At 44.2% G+C, this 25,838-nt stretch overlaps 1 protein-coding gene across 3 annotated transcripts in view; it reads left to right on the top strand.

Moving 5' to 3' along the window:
* Positions 1–1,093: 1,093 nt before the first annotated feature.
* The window catches only part of LOC103539770 (ubiquinol-cytochrome-c reductase complex assembly factor 1), a 46,024-nt gene continuing 21,279 nt past the window's right edge, over positions 1,094–25,838 (top strand). The window contains exons 1-7 of one of the 3 annotated variants that reach the window (XM_030463192.1): positions 1,094–1,163; positions 5,380–5,484; positions 7,008–7,112; positions 9,000–9,107; positions 11,933–12,005; positions 17,818–17,875; positions 24,256–24,364. In XM_030463192.1, the coding sequence (XP_030319052.1) occupies positions 1,140–1,163; positions 5,380–5,484; positions 7,008–7,112; positions 9,000–9,107; positions 11,933–12,005; positions 17,818–17,875; positions 24,256–24,364 (582 nt within the window). In that variant the 5' untranslated portion in view covers positions 1,094–1,139. The remainder of the gene's footprint in view (positions 1,164–5,379; positions 5,485–7,007; positions 7,113–8,999; positions 9,108–11,932; positions 12,006–17,817; positions 17,876–24,255; positions 24,365–25,838) is intronic. The other 2 variants (XM_030463193.1, XM_030463195.1) reach the window with 2 other exon arrangements.

Raw genomic sequence — 25,838 nt, forward strand, 5'->3', positions numbered from 1 at the left:
AGCTGAGTCAGAACATCTTGGAAAAGACTGACTGCAGGCAGAGGGATCTGGGATGCCTGTGGCAAGGAAGTCCAAGTAGGCGATTCCATTGGCCCCCTGAGATCTGACATTTAAGAACATATGAAAGGTTTCTAAGGACTACTGTGGAGTTTCAGGGCCATTAAAACAGCTGCTACTGCCCTCTTGAGAAGCTGACATCCCAGTAAATATGCTGGGAAAGAGAAGAGGAGAATATTATAGTTCCCCAGGCCCTTGAAGGCAGCCCTGCTGCTGAAAAGAGCAGTCTGGCTCTGCTCCCCAGCTGCTCTTGCTCACATCTGCACCAGCCGCCCGTCTACCGGCACCAACGTTTGTGAGGTGATGTGGATGTGATCCAGATTAAGACTTAACCTGGCAAAACAAGCCAGCTCATTTCATCCCGCCGGGTTCACTGCTCAGGTTCACTCCGCAGCCTCAGGAAAGCTGCTGCCAGAAGTGAGGAGCAGGGAATCTGCACCAGGGACGAGCAGGATGGCTCCGGGGTCTCTGGGGACGCTGCCCTGAGGGGCTCTGCCACCCTGAAACCCTCAGCTGGCACCTCTGCCGCCTCACCCGATGCTCTCTCCAGCCTGGGGCAGTCAGGCCGAGCAGAGGAAACCACGGTGGGGTTCGCCCTTGTGAACGCGTGTGCTGCCCGGCTGAAAGCACAACAGCCATTCCCCTGGGGTCGGGGCATCCCCAGGAGAGGAGGGACAACGGCGGGCAGGCAGGGCTGTGCCACCTCCAACCTTTCTGAAACAAATCCCCTCACTCCTCACACCACCCTTCCCTTCCCAGCCCCGCTCTCCGACAGCATCCCACACCCTCTCAGAGCCCCTAATACCCCCCCAGACCTCCTCATACCCCCTCACAACCCCTCTCGTGCCCCCTCGGACCCTCTCACAGCCTCTCATACCCCCTAGTATCCCCCATAACCCCCTCACAGTCCCTCAGACCCCCTTTTACCCCTCACTCCCCTTTCCCGCCTCTCCCGGGGCCGCTCTCAGCCCTCAGGGAAGCGCCGCACAGCGCGCGCACATCCCCTGGCCCCGCCCCCCCTCACGCACGCGCAGTGGGCGGGGCGGAAGCGGCGGCCCCGCCGGAAGCGGCGCCCGGGACCGATGGCGGCGCTGGCGCGAGCCGCGGTGAGTGGCACCGGGACCGGGACCGCGTCCCCCGGCACCTGAGGGAGCGGGAGGAGGGGAGCATCCCCCGCGGTGCCTGGGCTGCTCCTCACCGTCCCGCCGCTTCCCGCGGGCCGCCCCATGTGCGGCTGCTCCGCAGCGTGGCCTCTCCCCGTGCCGCCGGGTCGGGCCGGGCTGGGCCCGTTCCGCGGTGTCTGCGGGGCCGGGGGTGTTCCCGCCCCGTTCTCGTCCTCTCCCCCCGGCGGTGGGCTCTGGGGACGGATGGGTCGCGCTTCTCCCTCGGGGTCGGTGCTCGCCCGTGGGTGCTGCTGCCGGGGCTGCTCGGCCCTGGGCACCGGGTGCGCCCCGTCGGGCGAGCACTGCCCTGCTCCCTGTCCCCCTGCTCCCTGTCCCCCTGCTCCCTGTCCCCCTGCTCCCTGTCCTGTCCCCCTGTTCGCTGTCCCCGTGCTCTCTGCAGAGCTCCCTGGTGACAAGAGTAACGTGGAGGTTCCCATTTCCGTGTGGGATGGGAGAGGTTGGGTTCCTGGGAAGCAGTGAGGGGGGTCACTGACCACGCAGCCCTTTCCCCTTCCCTTTCCCCTTCCCTTTCCCCTTCCCTTTCCCCTTCCCTTTCCCCTTCCCTTTCCCCTTCCCTTTCCCCTTTCCCTTTCCCCTTCCCTTTCCCCTTCCCTTTCCCCTTCCCTTTCCCCTTCCCTTTCCCCTTCCCTTTCCCCTTCCCTTTCCCCTTCCCTTTCCCCTTCCCTCACCCCACACAGCCCAGGACAGGGCAGTTTGTGCAAGAGGCTGATGCTCTCTCCCAAGACAAACACGGGGCTGCCCAGCATGGTGGTTTTGTCACAGCCTTTCCAACCTTTGGCTGGAAAGCCCTTCAAGATCAAGTCCATCTGCACTTTCTACACCTTCATGTTGTAACCTTGGACAAGTCCAATTAGCTGCTTGTTTCCTACTTCTGATGATGAAAAGCCTTTAGTCAGGGCAATACCCACTTAGATAATTAATCCACTAAGTGCTTGGAATTTGTGTCTCAGGGTGTGGTTTTTACAAGCTGGGTCAGCCCTGGCCTTTCATCTCAAGCTGAAAGCAACAGAGCAAACCTGTGTGAGGATCCCTGAGCTGCACTCACCTGGAGTTCCTGCTTCCTCCTCCCATTCTTGCTCTTTCTTCTGGCTCATGTCTTTGCACAGTTGCCTACCATTGCCTCCTCCAGGGTTTTTCTTGACCTCTATGCTCCAGGTGCTGGACATAAAAATAGTTTCCTGCAGTTTTAATGCATTGAAGAGGCAATTGCTGGCAAAAAGGGAGGGAGGACCCAGGCAGGAGGGAGCAGGGAGGTGGTGGAGCAGCAGTGAGTCACTGGATGGGTTCAGCTCTCTGTGGAGCTGTACCCCCAGGGGATGGTTTGCAATGAAACTTTGCTTGCAGGTGGGGAAGGGTTTCTCTCCTGGACTGTCCTGTTCCTGGACAGCTCATCCTCTCTCAGCTGCCTCTGGCATTCCTATGGCACAGAAAGCTGGTACAATTTTTCAGCCTGACCAGAAAGATTTCTTGTTAGAGGGGAGAAGATGGAGCTGTTTGCCATGTTTGTCATCTGGAGTGCTTGGGAAGCAGAGAAGGACCTGAGCTGTAGTAAGTGGTGGGAGGGCACAACTGGGGGTCACAGCTCTGTGCTTCTGCTCAAGCTTAGTTGATCCTTGCTCTTTCCCAGCATCTGCTTTTGCATTAGAGTTTAGTAGTTGCCTAATGCTATGGAAATAAGTCTTCAAACTTCTACTGTCTCTTCCTTGTACTGGAAATAAGAAAGGAATTTTATTTTCTCCTGTCTTCAAGCCTTCCCAAGAGCTGACAGCACACAATAGTCATGATTATTGTCAAAACACTTCAGCTTAGCAGTTAATATTGGCCATTATGGTGCAGTTGTTCCTTACCTAAGAAGACATCCTGATGAACTGTGTGTCTGCTACCCGAGGCTTTCCTGAGGGTTGCCTGGAGGGTTTAGAAGACCCTGGAGAGATCTGTGTCTTGACAAGGCAGTAGCCACAGGAGGTGCTGGTGCCCACCTGCAGACTACTCCTGAGTAAACCTCTTCACTTTACACTTGGTGCTTTTTCTTTCAGCCAAATGGAGAACTTAAAGCAGCACTTGTAGTCTGAAGGGAGGGTTGTATCCTGCAAACAGTGATGCTGGTGGAGGAAAGATTCCTTAGCTCATCATGTTCCCTTTCTGTTACTCTGCCACTTTCTGCTGTTGTCTTTTATTTGTTGCTTGGTTGTTTGTCACATCTCTTTACATGTGTGTGTGTTTGTCTTATGTTTTCATATATCAGAGGTGCACTTTCGTTGCTTTGCAGCAGCTACAAACCCCAGTGGTGTTCAAGCTTTTCAGATGTATTGCAGCCTATGTGTGTTTTCCTTCTTATCACAAAGAAAAACCCTAAAAAATGTTCTGTCTGATGCCTGGGAATTATTCATAAAACTGCTGAATTTTCTTTCTCATTTAAGTGTTTGTTAAACTGTTTGTCTCAGAGCACTGGAATGCCTCAGGAATTACTTTGTGGTACTCAGCTGAAATGTCTTTTTGGGTAGAAATGTATAATTTTTATGACTTTACTTGCTGGGTAGTGATGTTAGGGAGAAAGAGCAGGAACCAAGTGGTCTTGCTACAGCAGAAGTGGGAAGGTGTGGGAGTGGTGAACATGAGTCACTCTTGTTGTGGCAGGACACCTCTCCCTCACAATCTGTAAAGACTTCAGTCAGTTCCCTTAATGGATCAGGAGTGCAGGTCTGTGAGGAGCTGCCAGGGGATAGATGGAGGTGTCTGGACTCTGCCCCTGGGGAACAATAATGACTGCAAGCACTCAGGTTGGTTTGGTGTCTGTTCCTCCCAATCTTTGGGAGGATCTCCTGGTCTCACGGTTCTCCTGGGCACCACTAAGAAGGCTCTGAGTGCCCACCCATCAGGTGTACCAATGCAAATTGATCAGATAGAATCATAGACAGGTTTGGGTTGAAAGGGACCCTAAAGCTCCCCCAGTGCCACCCCTGCCATGCTCAGGGACACCTCCCACAGCCCAGGGTGCTCCAAGCCCCATCCAACCTGGGCTGGAACACTGCCAGGGATGGGGCAGCCACAGCTTCTCTGGGCACCCTGGGACAGGGGCTCAGCACCCTCACAACAAAGAACTTTTTCCTAATGTCCAACCTCAATCTCCCCTCTCCAAGTTCTAACCCATTCCCCTTCTCCTCTCCCTACCCCCCCCATGTCCAAAGCCCTCCCCCAGCTTTCTTGTAGCCCCTTCAGATATTGGAAGGTTGCTCTGAGCTCACCTGGGAGCCTCCTCTTCTCCAGGCTGAACAACCCCAATCCCTCAGCCTGGCTTCCCAGGGAGGTGCTCAGCCCTCTGAGCATTTCACTGCTTCCCCTGGACACCTTCCAGGAGCTCTGTCCTTCTGGTGTTGGGGACTCCAGAACTGGACCCAAGACTGCAGGTGGGGTCTCACAAGAGCAGAGCAGAGCGGGAGAATCCCCTCCCTTGACCACTGTGTGAGATTTCCATGGAGTCATCTTTTTTTCTCCAGTTATGTGGACACGTCAGTCTCCTAATCATAATTTTCACCATCACTCAAAAAGCTGGGTTTATTGGACCTAATAATATAATACAGACATTATTTCCTTATTTCCACTGTTAATGTAGAACATGTATTAAGGAGGCAAATACTGTTCTAATTTGAACATTGCAGAAAATGAAAGATGCAAAGAAAACTTTGCCTCTTTTCCAAATTATCTGTCATTTTAATTATCAAAAATAATTATCTTCACTGAGATTTACTGGGACAGTGTATGCTTTTGAAACATCAGCTGCACTTGAGCAAAGTAAAACAAAGCACATATAAAAGTGGAGAGCTGGATGAGGGCTTTTGAGAGATCAGTGAGTTGGAGAATGCTTCTCAAGCATTTGAATTTATGGTATAGATATAAAAACTGTGGTGTAGTTTTAGGATGTAGACAGCCCACCACTTCCTTTGACTGATCTGTTTCTGCCATCAGACTCTGGTTGTGTGTTTGTACTGGAAGGGAAGATTGATTTTTTTATTTAATCAAAATTTATACTTCTGTCAAGTTGGGAGTTAAATGAATAAAACTTGTGGAAGCAGGAGGACAGTTAAACTCCTTCTGCACAGTAGGGTTCTTTTCTTCATTGCCAGTCCCTGTGTTGCAGATCTGCCAAGCTGGAGTGGCTCAGTGGATGGCAGCATGCAGTGGATTGTTACAGACAACTGCAGTCCAAGGCCAGTGTAGAAGGATGCTCTGTGGCCTTTTCCAGGTAGGATGTCAGAGGATGCTGAAGTGAGTAAACAGTGGGATAAGTGTAAATAAATAAGAAAGAAAATATGGTTTTTAAATAGAGGGGCTTCCAGAAGTTATCCCTGCTCTGTGTATTGCTGAAATATCAAGCCATTTAAAAGCTTTCTGCTGTTCAGAGCTGAGCTCCCACTCTGCTACTGATCCTCATGGCAGCTCTGGAGCCTTTTACTGTCTGAATGATTTGTTATGAGTAGGTTACAAACAGAAGTCCAAATGTAGGTGTCATTTTCCCAAAGCAGCTGTTACAAGCTATTCAGGGCTGGGTGTAATGCCAAGCCTCTTACTTCATAGAATGTCCCCAGTGTGCAGCAGCTTTGGACTTTGCAGACCTGATGGTGAGTTCACCCAGACAGCACAACAGTCAGTGCACAGCACAGCTTTGCAGGTTTGCTTCCAGTTCTGTCCAAACTGTCTCTGTCCATAGCAGATTAACTGAGACACTGTGTAATAGCAGTAAATGAGGAGGTGAGAAATGTGTAGGAAATGGGGATAGATGCAGGCTATCAGAACAGAATTAAAGTGTATTTCTGGGTGTTCTTTCTTCCATGCAATTACATAAGAGGACATGAAGCCTCTTCTGTGTCCTCCTGTCTATTACAACTTGTGTCAGAGTCACTGGAAACTTCCCTGTAAGCTCTTTGGCTTGGATGTCACCCTCCAGTCCCAGGAAGGGAAGATTCCCAGTGTTCTTGTGACCCAACCATACAGCCCCAGTGCTCAGCAAGTGCCATGCAGTGCTGGGAGCAGAGAGGGACCTGAGGAGCTGTGAAGCTGAGTGGTGGAGTTGGCTCCCTCTGAGCCACCAGGAGGTTCAGCAGACTTCTAGGGATAACTGCTCTGAACAAACCAGGACATTCACTTGGGCTGAATTTATTCATAAAGAAGTTACTGCTAAGCTGGCTGTGCTGGCAGGCTCTGGGAAGTGTTCTGTTCTGTGTGTTTACCTGGAGATGCCACTCGCTCCTACCTAATAATTTTCTTTATTGTGCAGTAGCTCTGTGATAGAGTTTATGTGCTGTGAAGGTACAGTGGCTGTAGTGATAACTTTTGCCCTGTAATTTGTTTTGTTTGAGTCCTGGCCCCAAAACAATTGATTAAAGTTGTAGATAAAAATAGCATAAACTCTTGTTTCTCTGCAAGGCCAGGAAAAATAATTATTCTTTACTGGGAAACAAAACTTTTAATTGGAAATAATGTGAGAAAATCAAAGCTGATAGCCTGTGGTTTTTGGGTGGAGTGTTCTACCCATCCATTCCATCAGAACATTTACAGAATACTAGAAAATGTGTGCTGTGGAGCATGAAGCATAGACAGCCATTTTGTTTGTCATAGTTATGGGTAATAAATTTGTGTTTTGTGTCATAGAGAGGTTTTCAGGGTTAGACTGAACGGTAATTGATTGGAAGCAAATTAAGGGTTATTGGTTTAAAGTGTTTACAAGTCAATGGTCTCTTAATTTTCTTCTTTTATCATTTTTGCTAGAGACACAAGGCTGGCCAGTCCCAACTGTCTAAATCCTGTGGTGGATTGATCCAAGACAATGCAGCCATTGCACAGCAAACCAGATGGTTTTCTAATACAAACAAGGTTAGAAGAGCTTGTGTTTCTATTGTCAGAGCACACATTGTGCTGAGGTTCATGCAGATACAAGTAACAAAATGCTTTTCAAAACATGCAGGGGTTGATTCAGCTTTGATGTCAAATGTTTCAGTCTAGTGTGAACAAGGGTTCCAATAATTAGCAACCTGCTCTCTGTTCCTTTCCAGAAAATGAAGTGGTGGCACAGGAAGGTGCAGTTATGGGGTATCTGGGGTGAAAGTCCCAGTGATAAACCTGGAGCAAGGGAGAAAGTTCAGGAGAGTGGCTATGGGCATGGGGGGCTGGTGTTGCTTCCTCACCTCTAGCAAGGGAAACAAACATTCCAAGTGAGAAGATGCTTCCTGATTGCTTAGCTTGGGAATGGTGTGTAACAATAGCTTTGTCATCTGCTAAAGACTAAAAATTGTCTTGCAGTGTACTAATAATGACTAATTATTGAGTAATTATTTGCTTACTCTTCATGTGTACTATTTTGTTAATTTGTGTTCTCTGCATCTCTTAGATTTGTTATCTTTTGTCAGGGAATAGAGGTTTCCTGGAGCATGAATCATCTCCATAAGATTAGTTTAGGACTAAATCCAAGGGTGTCAGCTTCTCTCAGCTAATACATACCCTGATGTGCTCTTGGTAACAGAGAGGGAAGAAAATGGCTTAATGAGATGTGTACATGAGAAATGAGAGGCCTGAAGGAAAAAGAAACTTAGAAATTTATGGGTAAAACTTGAATGAAAGCAACAACCCAATTAGCTATCTGCCTAATTGTGTATTTTTGCTGATGTAGAGTTAAATACAAAAAAAAATTGTTTATTCTGGCATCCTGATCTAAGTTTTTTTTCTAATCATGTGTGGCAGTCATTATGTTGCTAAATTGCTTCCCTACTAAGAAAATTATTTTGTTAATATGTTCATGTCCTAGGAGGAAGTGTTTAGGGTAAAATTCAAGCAACTTAAAGCTATTTAATATTTCTTTGGCCTGGGAACTTTCTCACATTATAATGGCTCTCAGCTCTATTCTCATGTATATGTAGGAGACTGGCTTGCATTAGGTTTTGGTCAGCTGGGTTAAAAGTAATTTGTTGATAACAAGATGTTTATGTTGCATTCTTAATTCACTAGAATGGTTTGCTGGATTACCACTGGTAAGTCTTGATTGCTGATTGCTCCTGCTAGGATGCTCAGAGACAAAATGCCATGAAGGTTTTTATCAGCCCAGCAGTGTTCAAGGTGTGTAATTAATCTGGAAGAGAACATTCATCTTCCTGGTTGCACACACTGCATTTCAGTGAGGACTAAATAGTTTCCTGTGCTAGATTTATGCAAGTATTATATATATATAATATGCATATTATATATATATTTATGTATATAAAAAGGTGAAAAACAGTCTGGGGGAACTTTTCATGTAGATTGATGAGTTTGAAGATGGAGGTGATTGGTTTGGGTAATATGTAATGAGTGTAGCATATGATATGTCTGTGAGAGGAAGAGGGGAAATGTAAAGAGTTTGCTTTCCTTACTCTGTCATTTGTCTGCTTGTTTTACCTGCAAAAGATTTAAGCACGATAAAGACCCATCTAGAAAGAAAGTGGGAATCTAGAATGCTGTGGGAAGCAGGTGTCTCTACAAACTGTTGGGGTCAGAGCTCCCAGTGGGATGCATTTATCAAAATGATTTTGCAATGTTGTCATGAAGAGAAGAATCTCATGTGAGAGAGACTGTAAAACTTTGCAGAGAAGACCTAAATATGTATCTGTTTTGTTGAACAACCTCAACAACAAACCTAAAATTTTCTGCTCAACTTGCAGCTTTTCTAACTGAAATTAGTTTTCAGATTTATTTGCTAGGACTGAACTATGTAATATTTCAATTTTACAGCACCATGCTGCAAAAGATTCCATGCAGTCATCTGAAGAGAAAGTGGGCCCTTTCACAAGGATAATAGAAGCAATGGGTTTCACAGGACCACTGAAGTATAGCAGATGGGTAAAGCATTAATTTAATAATTCTCTTGGTTTCATACTTTTGGAGTTCTAAAAAGTAAGCAAAAAAACCCAACAGCTTTTTGCTTATGATCAGAGTAACTCTTATGGAAAAGTTCTAATTATTAGGTGTGTGAATTCCAGTTTGGGGATTAGAGGAATAATAATCCAGATCTTGAACTTTCTTTGATCTGTGCATTGACATCGTTGATGTAAGCAGAAATACTGTGTTTGGTTGGTGGAATCTTAAACCTTCTTGAATTTCTTCAGGTATCTTATTTTTCACTTGTGCATCAAAGAACACAGTGGCAGCCTTACTAAGTCAAACACCCACCCAAACTATCATCTGATAGTCTAATAATAATAGTTAAGTAGAAAGAATTAAATCACAGGACAAGCAGAGTGTGGTATTTGTCTCAGAAGTTCCCACATGAAAGCATTTCATACCTAGTGGTGGATTTTTCTTCTGTGAACTTGCCCAGTTGCACTTTGAACTCTTGTAACAAGTTTATAGCATCTATAGCATTCAGTATCAGGGAGTTCCATAGGTTGAGTACCCACTGGAAGAAGTACAATTATTTACAATTGGTGTCTTTAAATTTAGTACTTAAAAAAAAAAAAAGTTGTGTTTTTTCTTCCTTGGAATGTACATTCACATTCTCCCTTCCACTGATGATTTTATAGATTCATATATTCCTTAATAACTTAGTCTTTTTCTGGAGTGAGGAGACTTAACCTAACTTGTTTCTGTCCTTGAGGCTCTTTCTCGTTTTGATTTCTGTTCACTGAACCCTTTTCAGTGTATTATTGTATGTCTGTGACACGAGTGAGATGTTACCATTGCTCTTTGAATCCTTGTTCAGCAGTAGGTGACTAAGGCAGTGACAAACAGGTCCTCCTCTTGGACATTCTTTAAATACTCCTTTCATAAAGCAGCTGATGACATTGAGTAAAGCAGAGCAGTTCTGTAAAAGACACCCTCAGTTCCTTATGCAGAAGGGAAAATCAATGAAATTCCAAATTTCTTTGCCCTGGACTAGGACACAGTATATTAGGAGTGAGAGGAAAAGGGCCTAATTAGGGGCTGAGCCCTAATGTCCAGGAATTAAAACCTGCAAGGTACTTTGAGTATCTGCAAGGTGGAGTGCACCTCCTCAAAGTCTGGTCTGAAGCTGTTGTTGATTGCATATCCCTCCTCAGAAAGGAAGGAAATGTAAAGAACAGGTAACAGACACTTTAAGGGCTTTAGGTATCTTGGTTAAAATCAGTTGCTTTTCATCAGGTGATGCTAAGCCTCCTGAGAGGATGGTTTTTCTCCCATGTACATATTGTTGTAATAAAGATTCTCGTTAGCTCAAAGTGTTGATTCAGAGTTCTCCTTAATTACTGCTCTTTACTGCCTGCCTTTGGCTTGGCAGCTTGGGCTTGGAGAGAGTTATTTTGTGGTTAGGGCCCAGGAGACCCAAAATCACTTTTGGCCTTGCCAGTGCTCTCTGTGAGACCTCAGGGAAGTTCCCCCAGCACCTCTTCTACACCCTGAAACTTGGATGATTGAATTTCACCAGTTTCTCCTGTGTTGTCTGCCTTATTTAAGGGCTGGATTGCAGGGACTGGTCTTTACAGTCATGTTTTTCATGTCTTACCAGAGCCTGGTCTGAGGCAGGGGCTTTCACAGGGGAGATCTCTACTCCCAGGCCAAGCAGCATTGCCTTTAAAAAAGGAAACTTTCAGAACTCTGGTAAACACTGTAAGGTATTTGACTACAAGAAGTTTAGATGTGTACATGATTACTGAAGAGAATGAAGAGATATTATTGAATAGGAAGTTACTGAGGTGATTGAGAAATTACTGAGCTTATTGAATACAGAAAATAATGGCTCCTGAGTTTCTACAGCAGGAGGTCAGTTGAAACTTCTTTATTTTTCTTTTAGTTGGAGGATACACAAAAAATTGCTTTGGTAATTTGATTTATCATTTAACAGGCACAGTGCTCATGTCTGTAACCACTGAGCTGACCCCTTAGATTTATACTTAAAACTAACAAACAAATAAATAAAGGAAAAATAAAAACAAAACAACCCAAACCCAATGCTACTTCCTTGCTTATGTAGGATAATGGGCTCTGGACTTGTAAATTTTTTTTTTTTCTCCCCTTGATGTTAGTAAACAGGAGCTGTTTACTGAGAGCTGATAGCTCTCTTCTTTCAGGACTTTGCTGTCAGTTCCTGTGCTCCTTCAAGCTCCAGCATGTGTATCTGTTGTAGATAATGCACTGAAGGTGTTTCTGGTGCAAGAACAAAATCAGAAGTGCCAAAGCACCAGACTGTACCTCATGTCATACAGAATTTGGGAATCCTTAATCACCTGTGAAGCTTAGTTGGTCAGTTTTAATTTTTGTAAGGAAAAATAATATTTTTAGGAGATGCCTATTAAATATTAAATTCTTTAATATTTCAAACTTAAATTATACAAAACACTTTGAGTAGTATACATCAATGAAAGTTAATGGAGGAAACCAGCAACTGTGTGTTGAGATCTTTGGAGTCTCTCTAAGGAAAACCATTTCATTTGTTTTTCTGCAATGACCATATTATATTGAACTAGATTGGGAAGGGTATTCAAGAACCCATTTAATAACTTAATTGCCTCTGGAAAGAGTGGTTGTACTTGTGTCCTTCCTAGAGGTACAGTAATTTAATGTGCTCCTGAGAATCTCAAATGCTTGTGATTCTCAAAAGAAGTCTTTTCAGAAAATGATAGCAAATGTATGTAACAACCCCAGTAGTGTTCAGCAGCTCTGATGAAGTGTTGTTTTTTCTTTTTCTTTAGAAAATTAAGGTAGCAGCTTTGCGCATGTACACGTGCTGCGTGGAGAAAACTGACTATGAGGAATTTTTTAACAGTAAGTGGTGGACTTGATGGTGTTTGGTGAGAGAGCTTCTGGTGAAAATTCAGTAGATGGATTGGTACCTGTGAATATGTCAGGAAAAAGACTTGTCAGACCCAAACAGAGCATGAGCAGCTGGAAGTTGGCTGTGCTACACTCTGAAGGGAAGGGTGCAAGGACAGGTCTGGAGTCTGGGATTGATGCATTTTGTCCCAGTGGAGGGTAAGGTAAAACCCAGAATATCCTGGACTTTGAAAGAAATTGCCTTTTTTATTACCAGGGATGGAATAAACTACAATTCCAGATATCTCTTCCCTTTTTTACTGTCATCACGTGGTCTCTCTGTCCTACCCTGTCCCATGACCAGTTGTGAGAAGGTCCAGTATAACTGGGATACTGGTTTGAGAACCATCCCTGTCTATTGAGGCACAACTTGTTTTATAATACAGGGTCAGTTAGATCTCAGGATCCTCTCTGTCTCTTCCTCATGATTGGGGAAAGTTTGGGTCCAGCTTAGTGAAATTCTGCATTTCACTGACCATGACAGCATTAAACCAGGACACATCTCCTGTCTGGGTTGAGAGAATGACCAGAACAGAAGCAAATCCATCCTTTGAGTATATAGGAATAGTATATGGCTTGAATTGGGATGACTTTTCCATGTTGCCCACAGTTCTTTAGCTAGCAGCTAAAAGATCTGTTGCTGCTTTTATTATTATCAGCTCTAGCTGGTGAATGGGGAATACGTTGTTCTGAGACTTAGATAAGCTGCAATAATATTGTACTCTTGCATGAATTATTTCCAGTGTCAGTGTGATTTAGTTGGTAGTAAAGCCATTGCCTGGATGTGGCCTGTCACCCAAACTCCTCAGTTACCAAGTGCTTTCTTACAGCTTTGCAATGCACAGCACAGGCTGGGGCTGCTGCCGCCTCTTGGGAGATCAGCTGAAGGGAGATCTTTGTGTCTTCATTTAGTGCAGAGCTTACTGAGGGTGGTTTGGTACACTGTGTTGCTGCTGCAAGATTTTCCAATGGTTTTCAGAAGGTTTTCCACAACTGTGATGTGGTTTCAGTGGCTGCAGGACTGAGAGAACTCTCTCAGCAGTAGGATTCATCGTTAGTGATCAAAAAATTAGAACCTCATTTTTCCTGTGCACACACTTCTCCCCACTCTGTGCCCTCTCAGGCTTTCTCAGATAAGTTCTCTTCTGTTTGTCATGTTTGCCTCTCAAACAGAGGCTTTGCTATTTTTAACTGGTGTTTCACTATCTCTGCTTAACAGGCTAATTGTACAAAGATATTTAAATGTTGCTCTGGATTAAAATTTAAAGGAGCTTCAAAACACATCTGTGAAAAAGATGCTGGCACAGATTTTCAGGCTCAATACTGAGTAAAATTACTTCAGTTGGATTTTTTAGTATTGTCTTACTGTTTTAAAGAGAAAATTCCTAGAGCTCCCCCTCACTTTAAGCATACCACAAACTGCAGGCAGCCTTTCTTTGAAGTTCCACCTTTTTATCCAGCTGGTCCTTGCTGCTCCTTTTATCTTTCTGCTCCCTAGTGCAAGCTGTAGCCAGTCCTTCTCTGAACTTCCACCCAGGGAAACCTCTGTTTGCATTGACTTGAGGGTGTTCTTACTGAGGGAAAGGTTTGTTTTGCTGAGATTGAGAGTGGGTGATGCCTCCCCTGGTGTTACAGGAAGGTGTTGGGGTTGTGGTTCTGGTTCCAAAGACATCATTGCTTCCATGGAAAACCAGAGAGAAGTAGTCTTTGTTCCTTCTATCTCCTTACAGCTGCAGCTGTTGGGGTATTATCTCTAAAATGTAACAGGCATGTGATCCATGTTGAGAAGGTAGTTTCCCTATAACACAGAGAGTGTGGGATGGGCAGGAACCTTTTAGATTGATTTTTGCCAATGAAGAAGCTTTAGGCTGTGTTTCCTTGGGCAACTGAGTTGAAGTAGTGGTCCAAGTGAAAAGGCTCAGTTCTCCATCTTCCTCTGCCTGTGTTCTGGGCTGGGCAATCATCAGGTCTTCTGGGGAACTGTTCAGGTCAGTGAAAGGAATCAGAGCAGTCTGTTTATTGTGTTGGTGAACTGAAGGTTCTGGACAGGTTCTGTGGACAGGAGCTGTGGCATGCAGTGAGTGGTGAGTACATGATTAAGAGAGGGGAGCATGCATGAAGCCAGCTACCCAGCTTCCAGTTCAGTTGACCAGGTCTTCATCAAACTAGGTCAGCCAGGATCTGGTTTTTTTCTATTTTCAAATAAAAATGAGCATCACTTAAGCCAGGACTGCAGCTCACTCCCAAAGAGAGCAGCCTGGGGAGTGGCAGGAACAGGGAGCAGCAAACTCTTCACTAACTCAGCTTTCCCCTGGAGATGCAGCGAGCACAGGAGTGCCCAAGGCTATGCTGCTGTGGGTGCTGTGCACCCACATGATAAATTGCACTGTTTAGGAGCCCTGGGAGTGGTCATGGTGCTGCATGGGACCCAGCTCAGGTCTGCCTGAGCTGTGTGGAGACCCAGCAGTGTATTTATGCTTTGCTGCCCCAGTACTTTTGGCTCTAGTTTTGTGGTGTTGAGATTTCCAAGTGAACTGTGCAGTCAGCTCTGGTCTCTGGAGAGCTTATTAGCTTTTTCTCTGCTGCTTGTAAGAGTTGTTAACCTACTGAGCTGGGCTTGGAAATTGCATCTGTAAAACTGTTTGTTCACAGGGTTCATTAACCCTGTGTGACCAGAACCAGTTCTTCAGAGACCCTTCTTGGTGTTTCTGGATGTGCTTTTGTGCTGTGATTGTGGCACGAGTAACAACTGCAGTGTGACCTTAGGGAACTTGGATTGTTGTGCAGATTTTGTCAGGGAGCTCTCTGGCAGAGGTAACAGAGACTGTAAAGAGTGGGTAGGACGTTGTTGAGGACCAGGTCAGCATCTCACATCTTACAGGTTGCTTTACTAACTCTGCTGATACCCAGAGACATTTCTGTAGTGCAGTAGGAGCCCTATGAACTGCCTTTCTTTGTGTTATGCCTTAGAACTGCATCTCCCAAAACATGGACTGCAGATCCACAAGTCTCTAGGCTGCTGCAGTGTTGGGACTCTGCAGGGAATTTTGTTGTGCCTGCCACTTTGTCATCCCTGCATTGTGATTCTTCATGGACAGAACCTTGGGAACTGTGATTTAGAGCCAACATCCCAAATGTCTGGACTGTGCTGCGTATATGGAAAGTGGAGCTGATTTAGGATTTCAGTTGTTTCTTGTTTAAAGAACAGAGAAGTACTAGGGAGAGTAGCAAGATTACTGCTGCCAGGCTTTCTGTGCACAAAGCTTGCAGACCTTGGGTAGTTCTACCAGAATGAAGAAGGTGCCTCATGTGAAGAGAATGCTTCATGCCTAACCTTCTACTTGAAAGGTCAGAAGAGCTTTTAGGATCAGTTGATACTGAGAGCTGAGCTGAAGTTTGTCTGATGAACATGGAGTGTAGGGTTACTTTGAACTGTAAATACTTCAATTTCTCCACCATCATGCAGCTGCAGCAGTGAGGAGCTGATCCTGTCAGAACAGCCTCTCGGATGGCTCCTGGTGAGGGTTTCACCCCCAGGGCTCTGGATTCTTTAAGTCTCCCATAGCCCATCAGGTGCCTTGGAGGCACTTGCTGCTCTCCCTCATGCTCAGGGGAACACTGACAGAGTGAACCTGTTTTTTTGCAGGATGTGGGGGTATTGTCCCATTGCCTCCTTCCTAAAATTGTGGTAGTGGCAAAGATGATCTGTGGTGAATGGCAGCTCACAGTCAAGCTTTGTACCTTAACTGATGAATTTCAAGTGCAGAATATGACTGGAGGAAGAGGTATGTCCTCAAACTTGAGCCTTTGTGTCTCATATGATATGAGACACATGATATGATATGATATGATATGATATGCAGACGTGTGAATAGAATGTGTTCTGTGGACAGAACAGATTTATTCCTCAGGTGTTGATAATCCCAGTAATTTCATAGGTAGCTTCACCATCAGACTTTTTCTCTATCAGAATTCTGAAAGAAATAATTTGCTGTTTAATTGAAGAACGGATCTTTCTCCCTGGTTAGTTTCCCAGAATATAAGGTGTTCCAAACCCTCAGATTTTAGAACTTAATTCTTTTTAAGCAGCTGTTACGTGAGAGCAAGCTTGTTGCTTTAATGGAGCTATCCCTCTTCTAAATTTATGATGTAGACAGTCCTAATATAGAAGTTTAAAAATGAATTATAAAAATAGAAGTGGAACACTTGGAAAGTTAGAAAAAAAAATTCTTCCCTCCTGTTACTGAATAAGTTTTTAAAAACTTTCCATATTTCCAGTCATAGAGGTGTGAGCTTTGCTTTCCACTGAGGAGTGATTTCTGTGGTGGGAGACTGATACATGGTGACTTCTCCTTCAGAAACCTCTCTCTGTTGAGCTAAGTGTTTTACTCTGAATCTTGCTTATAGAACCCTCATTTAATGGAATGGTTTGGTTAATGCAGGCATTGTGTGCTCTTGCCCTGGTCAGAGATGCCTTGGCATGCCTTTGGGTCCAAGTAGTCATTTCTAATAGGAATGGGAGAGCCAAAGGGGAGAAGGGTGAGGGAAACCTGTGTTTAAAATCCAAACATAGACTGTCAGTGTGTTTATAGTGTCTCAGAAGTGGCAGAGGTGATGTATGGGCACTGATGCTGAAGCTTGGTGCTTTCTGGGCACTGATGGAATCATTGGTCTGAGGAGAGAGGGCTAAGTGATGAGTTGCTTGGCTTTTCTGGGGCTTGCCTGACTGTAGCTGGCAAATAAGGAGAAAGAGCCTGTGAAAATTATTACTTTATAATCCAGGTGAATCTCCTTGTTAACACCTGTCAAGAATGTATTCAACACAGTAAAGACCAAGTTGACTTCCCTGGGGCACATCTGGCTGCAGAGTCCATTTCTGAGTACTCTCTGAGCTTCTTGCAGTTCAGGCTTGCATGGGTCCAGAAGACAAAACCAAGTGCTAGGCAGGCCAGGGTGACTGTCAGGACACCCCTTAAAACTTTCCAGGAGACTACTGGAGAGGTGACTTTCTAGGCTGACAGGAGCTGAAAGACCTAACGTGCACATAACCACATGTCAAGCATGAAGAAGAGGAAGAGTATGGTTTCTGTGCCACACAGCCTGAACCTCCAGCCTTGCAGATCCATAGTCTGAATGTGCCTATGAGCAAACCATCCTTGGGAAACCCAGTGCCTGTCAGAGCAGAGCTAAATCTGGAAAGAAGTCATTTCTAGGGTTGGTTGGTGGTTTTAATGCTAATGGAGAGTGGCTGGAGCAGAGGTGTGCTCAGAGTGCTGTGGGCTGTGCAGCTGTGTAGTAAATCAGAAGAGCAGAGCTGGAGCAGAGCCCCAGCTAGCAGAGTGCTCTGTGCCTGGCAGCAGCACATGCTGAAGGAAGAGTGTATGAAAGGAGCAACACATCCATGGATACTTCCTTGCTGCTCTCTACTGCTTTGGGACTTCCTGAGCCAGAAGCCACTCCTAATTCTCCATGTTGCAATTTCCCCCTCACCCCATAAATGTTATCTTGGTGAGTTCCAAACACATGGAATCTTTTGGAACTTCCAGTGTCCTATGGCTGCACGTTTGAGAGTTTAAGCACAAGTGTGACAGTAAATGCTGTTTGGTTCTGATATCTATGTACTGCTTAGGGCCAGCAAATAAATTACAAAAAAGTATTTTGATTTTGGGGTAATGAAAATCTGTTTGGTGCAAAACGTGATGAAATTCGTATTAATATTTAGTTTTGTTTCTGTTTTTCTGTTTGTTTTTTTTCTCCCATCAAGGATGCCAAATGCCTGATACATTGAATTCATGGTTTCTAGTAGCCCAGCTTCATGTCTGGTAAGTGAAAAGTGAAATAGTAATATAACTAGTTTCTGGAAATAGAGTGATATGTGTCTCAATGTGAGAAAAAGTAGTCTCCCCACTTATTGATAGTAGTGTTATTCAGTTTGCTAGTTACTGAATTTTACCAGTTTTCTACCAAAGAACAAAAAGTCTGGTAGAGAAGCTGACATCTTGCACATCACTCAGTTTCCTCAGTAGTGGAATGAGCTTTGCCATAAGTTTTCTAAAAGCCTTCCTTGGTCTGTGTGGAAAAAATCTTACTTGGGTGTTTTAGGAAAAGTTTAAATTCATGTAAAAGTGGTTTAAATTGGGAGAATTTGTGGTGATTGAAGTTGCTGCTCGTCAGAAGCTTTTAACAAATTATAGCATTGGCATTTATTCTTCAACCTCAGAAAGGCACCCGCTGGTTGGTGAATGCCAGCTTGGCTACATGTAAAAATATTTAACACCTTAAACATTAAGCTTTTTCCTTTTTTCATTTGTGCAAATAGTAGCCAAAAACATCAGATCTTCATCTAACATTACATACTTGTAAAGGTCAGAGGGATGCACAAGGGAGTTCAGTCATTTTAAGTGCCAGATCTTGCAGGAAACTGAAGTCCATAGACTTATGTTCAGCTATCCAGAGGCTGAAAGGAAGTTTGTACTGAAATAGCTGCACTTAAGCATAGGCCCCTTATTTCCTTGCCACCTTTTTTTCCCCTTCCCTCATTTTAATTTCCTGCCTCCTCAATATATTGAAAGATGAGGCAGCTCATTTTGCTAAAGAAGGAATAAATTAGCAGAACCATTGAAATTATAATCAGTTAATGAAATCAGTGGAATCAAATCAGGAAGACCCTGGAGATTTGTAGTTTATTTCTTACTGTTCCTTGTGGAAAAAAGGCTTTTAAAAGGAACTGATTAGCTACTGCTTCATATTGATAGTTGGAAAACTACTGCAATAAATACTCAAAACCAAATATTCAAAACCAGAGGGGTAACATGAACCTGCAAAGAAGACTTTTTTTTCACATCTTTATTTCATATTGACAGAAAGATGTACCCAGTGATGCACAGCATCAAATTCAAGATGCATAATCTTCTTTCCTGATAGGCATAAAAAAATAAAGGGATCTGTAGTGGAGATGAAATTAATACAGGGTAGACACAAAAACCCTAAGGTATGAGCTGCATTGGAGCTGCCACCCTTTGAGCTGGTGACAGTGGGGATGCATTTAATGAGGGAAATTGAAGGACTCTTATGTTCAAGATAGCTGGACAAGTTGACAGCAATATAATACATAAGCAGGAAGGATCCAAATCCCTGTAATTCAAATGACAGCAGTGAGAACTCCAGTGTGGAGGGTAGCACTATGGGTTAATTTTTCCAAGGTTTATGTGTCTGGCTCTTCCCTGTTCCTGGCAGCTTGACCTAAGGAGCCTTGTCATTCTGGACCACAAATGAGATCCAGATTTATATTCCAGGATACAGGGAAGGCCATGATAGGCCTGCTTGCTGCCTGTGTCTCTGGCAAATGCTGCAGGCTTTGCTTGTCATCAGCTCAGTGACCAGGATCCTGCCATGACATAATTTTGCTTTCCCAGTCAGATAATTGCTCTCTTCTCTGTGATTCTCTCTTTAATCAGCTTGACCTCAGTAAAGTGCTAGCAGAACACTTGATTCTTCTAGTTCTGGCAAGGTCAAGGACATCCTTCCCTGCTCTGAAGGCTCCAATAGCTGTCTTTTTTGCTGAACCTTTTGCCTGAGAGGCTAGAAACTTTCCTGATCTGCTCACCAGTGACCTGACTGTATAGATTCTGACCACCATCTGACCACCAGCATTCCTGTTCTCCCTTGCAGTGCAGTCTAGATCACTTCCTGGTATACTTACTCCTTCCTTCTTCTTCAAAGGTTTAGTTTCAACTGATTTAGGGTCTTTGGGATCTGAAGAAAATCAGAATTTTTTCCTAGTTTAGTATACCTCATCTCCATGCTTGCTGTTGCCATTGCCCATCACGTTCTAGTGAACTGAATTTTTGTGTCCCACCTTTTATAGCACCTTATATCTATAAGATGCTTATCAGAAGATATGTTCTTGTGTTATAGATCCTGGTGGGTCCTCTGTTTGAATCTGGTGTTTCTTCTTGTCTATGAGCAGAGTTTTCCTGCTTATCTCCCATCAGAAAGGAGGGAAATTTAGGCTTTTATGTGTAGCTCTGCTTTCACTCACGATTTCAAGGTAATGGTCCTTTAGATACATTCCAGTGCCTTCCAGTGCAGTGCTAATACTGTATTTTGGAAAATTAACCTATTAGTAATCTTTCCTTGATGTCATGGTTTTATAGGCCTTTTCTTTACACCTTTGATGTCAGAAAGTTTCCTTCTGTATACTAAGAAGTTCAGACCTTTTAAAAAATCTTAAACTCTTGGTCTCCACTGCTGCTTTTACCCTTGCAGAGGTAATCTGAATGTATCATTGGCTGTGTCCAGAGCTGTTATGGAGCTGCAAAAGAGATGACTTTGTGCTAAGAAGGGTTTCTGTGTGGGATGTTCCTAGAGCTCCCTTCATATTTTCACTGCAGCAATTACGGTGTTTTTAGGATCAAAAGAGAGTGGTGCTACAATAATTTTCTCAAAGTCCCAAAGGTATGTTGCAAGAATTCCTCTAAGCATTGTTTTTCAAAAGGAAATCTGCACCTGAGAAAGTGGCCCAGAGGAGAATGAGAACCACCAGGTGTGTAGAAAACAATTCCTGCAGGAAAAGGTTTTGGAGACCGTGCCATCTGAGATGTGCTGCTTCAGAAGAAAGGGAATAAACCTCATGTTTCATGGGAGAAAAGGGTTTCAGATGACACCTGAGGAGTCTTGCTTGAGAGAGAGGTTTTAAGAACAAGTTCACTTGGGGTCTCTTAGTCTTTAGCTAATGCTGCTGTAACACAAGGGAATGAGCCAGGAGAGGAGCAGGCATGGCTCTGAGCTGGTGTCCCAGCCAAGACCTCTGCTTGGTTGTACACACTGCACCTAATGAACTTGCTGGGCTGGGACACAGCGTAAGATGCAAACCTAATTAGGAAAAGTTTGGAGTTCTGCTTGCTACCATGATTCTTAGAAGTTCAGGTCACAACATACAGATGATGAGAAAGTGGATTCAGGAGCTTCCTCCTCCTGTTCCCCAGGGTGCTGCCCATTCATGGCTGGGTTAAACAGAATAAAGTCTTCTGAAATGGCTGTTGATACTTGTTGTTAAGCCGGAGTAATTTATCTGTACAACTAAATCATAGTCCCAGAGATAGTTACTCTGAAGCAACTGAGGAAGCAGGAATGAGTAGTCAGGTGTCAGGGGTAGTAGGAGGCTCTGAGTGGGCTTTTCTGAGCCCTCCCAGCAGTCTGCAGCATGGTGTTGATGACCACTGGGTGTGTTAAGCCACTCTGTTTGGCACTATGGGAGTCCTGGCAAGCAGCTGTTGCTCAATTGTTTAATTAGAAACTGCTACATCTCACCAAAAATGGATCAATAGATCCTGTGCCTTTTCAGGCATCTTGTCATATAATTTTCATCTAACACAATCTCTCTGCATATATTCAACACAGCATAAATTATTATTCTACCCAACCCAACCAATGTCAGGTAGACAGCTCTCTAAAGATAATTTGGATTCATTTTGCTTTCATGGTTTGATGAAGATCAGTCAGAATTTGACAAAACTACAGAGCAAATTCTGTAGTGACAATAAAATGTTTCACACTCTGCTGGTCTAGTTAGGTTGAAAGTCTTTAAAGAGTCTTTTAAGCCTCAGAGGGCAGGTGTAGTAACAAACTACCAACTTTTCAAATAAACTGCAAAGTTCCATGATCTCACTGCTGGTGCTGCAGAACAGCTCTGTGACAGCACTGCATCCCAACACAGAGCTGCCTTTTAGGCTTTGTGGGCAGCAGGTTTTACCCTGCACACCCCTCCAGTCCTGCTCATCAGTAACCAGTTGTTAGCTGTTGGTCTCTGCTCTGCTCCCTCCTCCTGCCTCACCACCTCTGAAGCCAGGCTGGAGAGGAACCAGGATTTAAGCTCAGGAGGAGGAGGTTTTCTTGCCAATGCACCCTTTTTTCCCTCCCCCCAGGTTTGCGCATTCAGCAAGAGAAGTATAAAAATGCTTTTCTTAGCCCAAAATTAGGCTTTTAAACTGGGTCTTTACACTTGTTAAGAGCAGGTGAAATTTTGGGATACAGTAGCTCTTACTACAACTTCTTCATACAGCTCAATTATGCAAATGCACAAGAATAACAAAGGTTTTGACAGTGATAGGAGAAAACCAAACAAATTTTAAGCTCTTAATGGATTTGTTTCGTGGAAGGGCTGGTAACTGGACAGCTATTCTCTAGGTTCTGTACCCCTGTCTTAGCAGAAAGCTTTGTTACCTTTCTGTGAGCAAGATAAGGATTCCTCCAGAAATTGCCAGAGTGTCCCCAGTGTTCCCTTTGCTGCTCTCTGCCCTTTGCCTTCTCTCCCGAGGTTCTCTCAGTCACTCCAACTTTTCATCACTGCTCCCCAGCCCTCAGTCCCTCTCTTCAGTCTTCTGACCTCATTCCACCTGGCTTGTGTTGAAGCCTGGGCTGTCTCTTGTTTGCCCAGTGTCATTTTCAGAAGCTTTCCATCTAGAAATCAGATCCTGGCTCCTTGAGCTTTTCTTCTTTCAGTTTTGGTGGCTCAGCTGAATGGCCCTTTTATGGGGAATAAAGACAAGGACTAAGGCAATTTTTGTTACCTTCAGTCTGTTTTGTCCCTGTGACTCATCACTGGCAATAATTTTTCCTTCCTTTGCAGATTAAAAACTGCCTTGCCTGTACTAATCAATAAACAAAATAGAATCCATCACAAAATTGGTATCTCTCATTTTACAGGTCAGTTCAAGGGACAAGCTTCAAGTGTTTGAGATTCTCCCTGCTGAGCTGGCATTCCCAGAGCTCCAGCTACTTTACTGCATGTAGAGAGGCTCAGAGCTTTTGTCCACTGAGGAAATGAACAGATAAAAATCATCATTTTTACCTCTACCCTCTTGTGGCACATTGGCCATTGTTAGCATGCCAATAAAAGTGGAACCTCTGCTCTGTTGCTTTGACATAAGCTGCAAGAAGAATTTCCTGGAGTGGTTTCCCAGCTGCAGCCACATCTCTGTGTGGAGCAGTCACTTCTTTCAGCTCCAGTGTCTGAGCATCACCTCAGTCCTGGGGGGGCCTGTCTGGCCCATAGGAACAGACTGACTGGGGAGGTAGAGCTGGTGGGACTGGGGGTGGAACTGGTCTCTTAGTAGTAGTGAGGAGTTGGCCTGCTTTTCAGTTCATGATGTTTACAGATGTTGTAAAGGAGGCAAAATAAAATTTCTGTTCTGATGATTTATGTTTTAGGCAGAACAGCAGCAACAAAGTTCAAGTGGCTTTAATGCTTAAAAAAAAAATAAAACAACTGAACCTGGTATTCTCATTAGGATCCCACAATACCCTTACAAACTTCTGAGATCTTCTGGCATATACTGTGCTTTTTTGTGAAGTGGTTGGACATGGATCCAAAGACCCCTGTAGTTGAAATAATTTAGGACAGTGCTAATGTGAGTTTGGATGAAGTCAAACTTGCAAAGCTTTCACAGCTTGGCTGGTTCAGAGCAGTATACCAAACTGAGTTACAGCTGGCTGCTAGCCTAGGCTTGGACAAGAGATTTTTTCCTGCTCCATAGGGTGGGACGTTCTAAAGGCTGAGGAATTTAGGTTGCAGTGCTATTTAACTAGATTATAGAACTGTCACCCAGAATAGAGTCCCCTGTCACTCTTCCATGGCTGGTTTGGTCAAAATCCAGCAGATGCAGTTCTTTAGTACAGAATAAAAAAGTTAGTGATAGTTTATTTTAAAAAAGTAAAAATCTTTGTACTTTTTTTCCCTCATCCTAGAATTTCAGGTTGGAAGGGACCTCAAGGACCATCTTGTCCAACTCTTCTAATATTGTTTACATGAAATGTCTCAGCTCCCCCTTGAGCTGAGACTTCAAACTTTCCAAAGTGGGGGGATCCACCACTTCCCCTGGGAGACCATTCCCATGTCTGACTGTCCTCATGAGGACAAATTTTCCTCTTGTATTTAGTCAGGATCTCCTCAGGAGCAATTTGTGCCCATTGCCCCTTGTCTTGTCCCTGTGCTTCTCCCTCTGCTTTGTAGCCCTCCCTTAAGGACTGGGACACGGTAATAAGGTCTGCCCTGAGCTTTCCCTTCTCAATGCTGAACAAACCAGGGTTTTGATCATAAAATGTACATATGGTAAAGAGACTCCTCAATAAGCTGAAATGCATTTAATGTGCTCCTTCCAGTGAAAACCCCCTAAAAGTCAGGAATTTGGTGTTCTTGCAGGATGTGCCTGGTGCGCATGAAGCAGGAGGGTCGCACGGGGAAGTACATGTGTCGCTACATCGTGCACTGCATGTGGGAGGATGTTGAGCAGCGTGGCAAGGTGATGGGAGTAAGTCATCTCTGGTGGTGATAATCCACGTATTTCAATGCTTTTCTAACTTTGCATACCCGAGAAAAATGCCTAAGAATCAACCTGTAGCTACTTGTTTCTCCTTGATGAGCTTAACCTGGTTTGTGTTGCCCTCTTTCCCGCCCGCTCCCTCCTGTTGGATTCTAAACTGTGCCATGGCCTGGGTGAAGATACTGATTTGTCTGAAAGTAATTAATTTTCCACGTGGTTTGCCAGTGGGATTGCAGAAACAGATGGTGCTGTAGCAGAATGGGCATTTGTGGATGGGAATAAGCAGCTGAGGTAGGGAGAAACATGACTGGTGCCAGAAGTATAATACACCTTAAGTAATGCCAGCAAGGCTTTTGAGTCTTCTCTGTATCTGATGGAAAGGAAAGTTAAGGGACAATTTTTTTAATGTTAAATTTCTGTAGATTATTATAACTAGTAATTAGTTTCTTTTCATGCTGGGTTCTTAGTATGCCTAATCTTTTAACACAAAAGAAGCACTGTAAGGAGAGGGAAGCTCTAAGGATCTGTGAGTCTGAAGGAAGAACAGGGTTGACTCTTTTTGACCTGTTTGGAAGAAGGTTTTGCCAGTTAGTTGTAATGGTGATTTCTGGCCTTAATGTCTGTGTGTTTCACCAGCCTTGTGCTGGTGACAGTCTTCGTAGGAGGCTGTGCAGAAGCAGTACAAGTAGGGCTCTGTATCCTGGTGGTGATGGGAGATCTGGTACAGTTGAGGATGCACTTCTACACTGACAGTTCAGGGCACTTCTAGTGGGAGAATAGAGCTGGGAAAAATCTCTGTGGGGGGGAGAAAGAAAAGAATTGCTCAGTGGTTAAATAGAGGTTTGTGATTAGAATAAATTAGACTGGTAGAGGAACAGTAGTTTTGATATCTCAATAATGGCTTATCAACAAGTCTTAGTTTTCAGCCAGGTAACCAAGGGGAGAGGCTGCTAGGCTATTCCTGAGGGTGACAAACAGGGGAATCAATCAGTGAGTTATGATTTGGTATCTGAGCATATTCATAAAGTCAGTTTTGTATTGTTCGTGGTTTTACAAAGCATTGATTCTGCTGTAACTTCAGTGATTCCATCAGTAGTGGGTTTTTTTCTGAGTTGTTGGTAATTTTGTAGCTTTACTTTGTTAGAGCTTGCTTTTAAAGACGGATCATCCTCTTAATCTTCTTTTGAGTTAAATCTATATTCAAGTATCTTAGAATTTCCCACTGTATTAATGGGCTTACAGAAATTCCAATGTGGGAATCTCCACTTTCCTGCTCAGATGCTATCAGGCAGCACGGGTGAATCTTGATAAATTAGATGATAGTACCAGAGAAAAAGATTGAATGACATACCTTAGGCATCTTTGTCCTTAATTTTGACCCTAATATTGTGTCATATGAACTAACCTCACATGCCATCTTGGAGTTTTCCTTGCAGGATTTGAAGCACCAGCAAGCAGCAGA

This window comes from Calypte anna, chromosome 20, assembly GCF_003957555.1.
Source record: "Calypte anna isolate BGI_N300 chromosome 20, bCalAnn1_v1.p, whole genome shotgun sequence".
In the NCBI taxonomy this organism is placed as follows: Eukaryota; Metazoa; Chordata; class Aves; order Apodiformes; family Trochilidae; genus Calypte; species Calypte anna.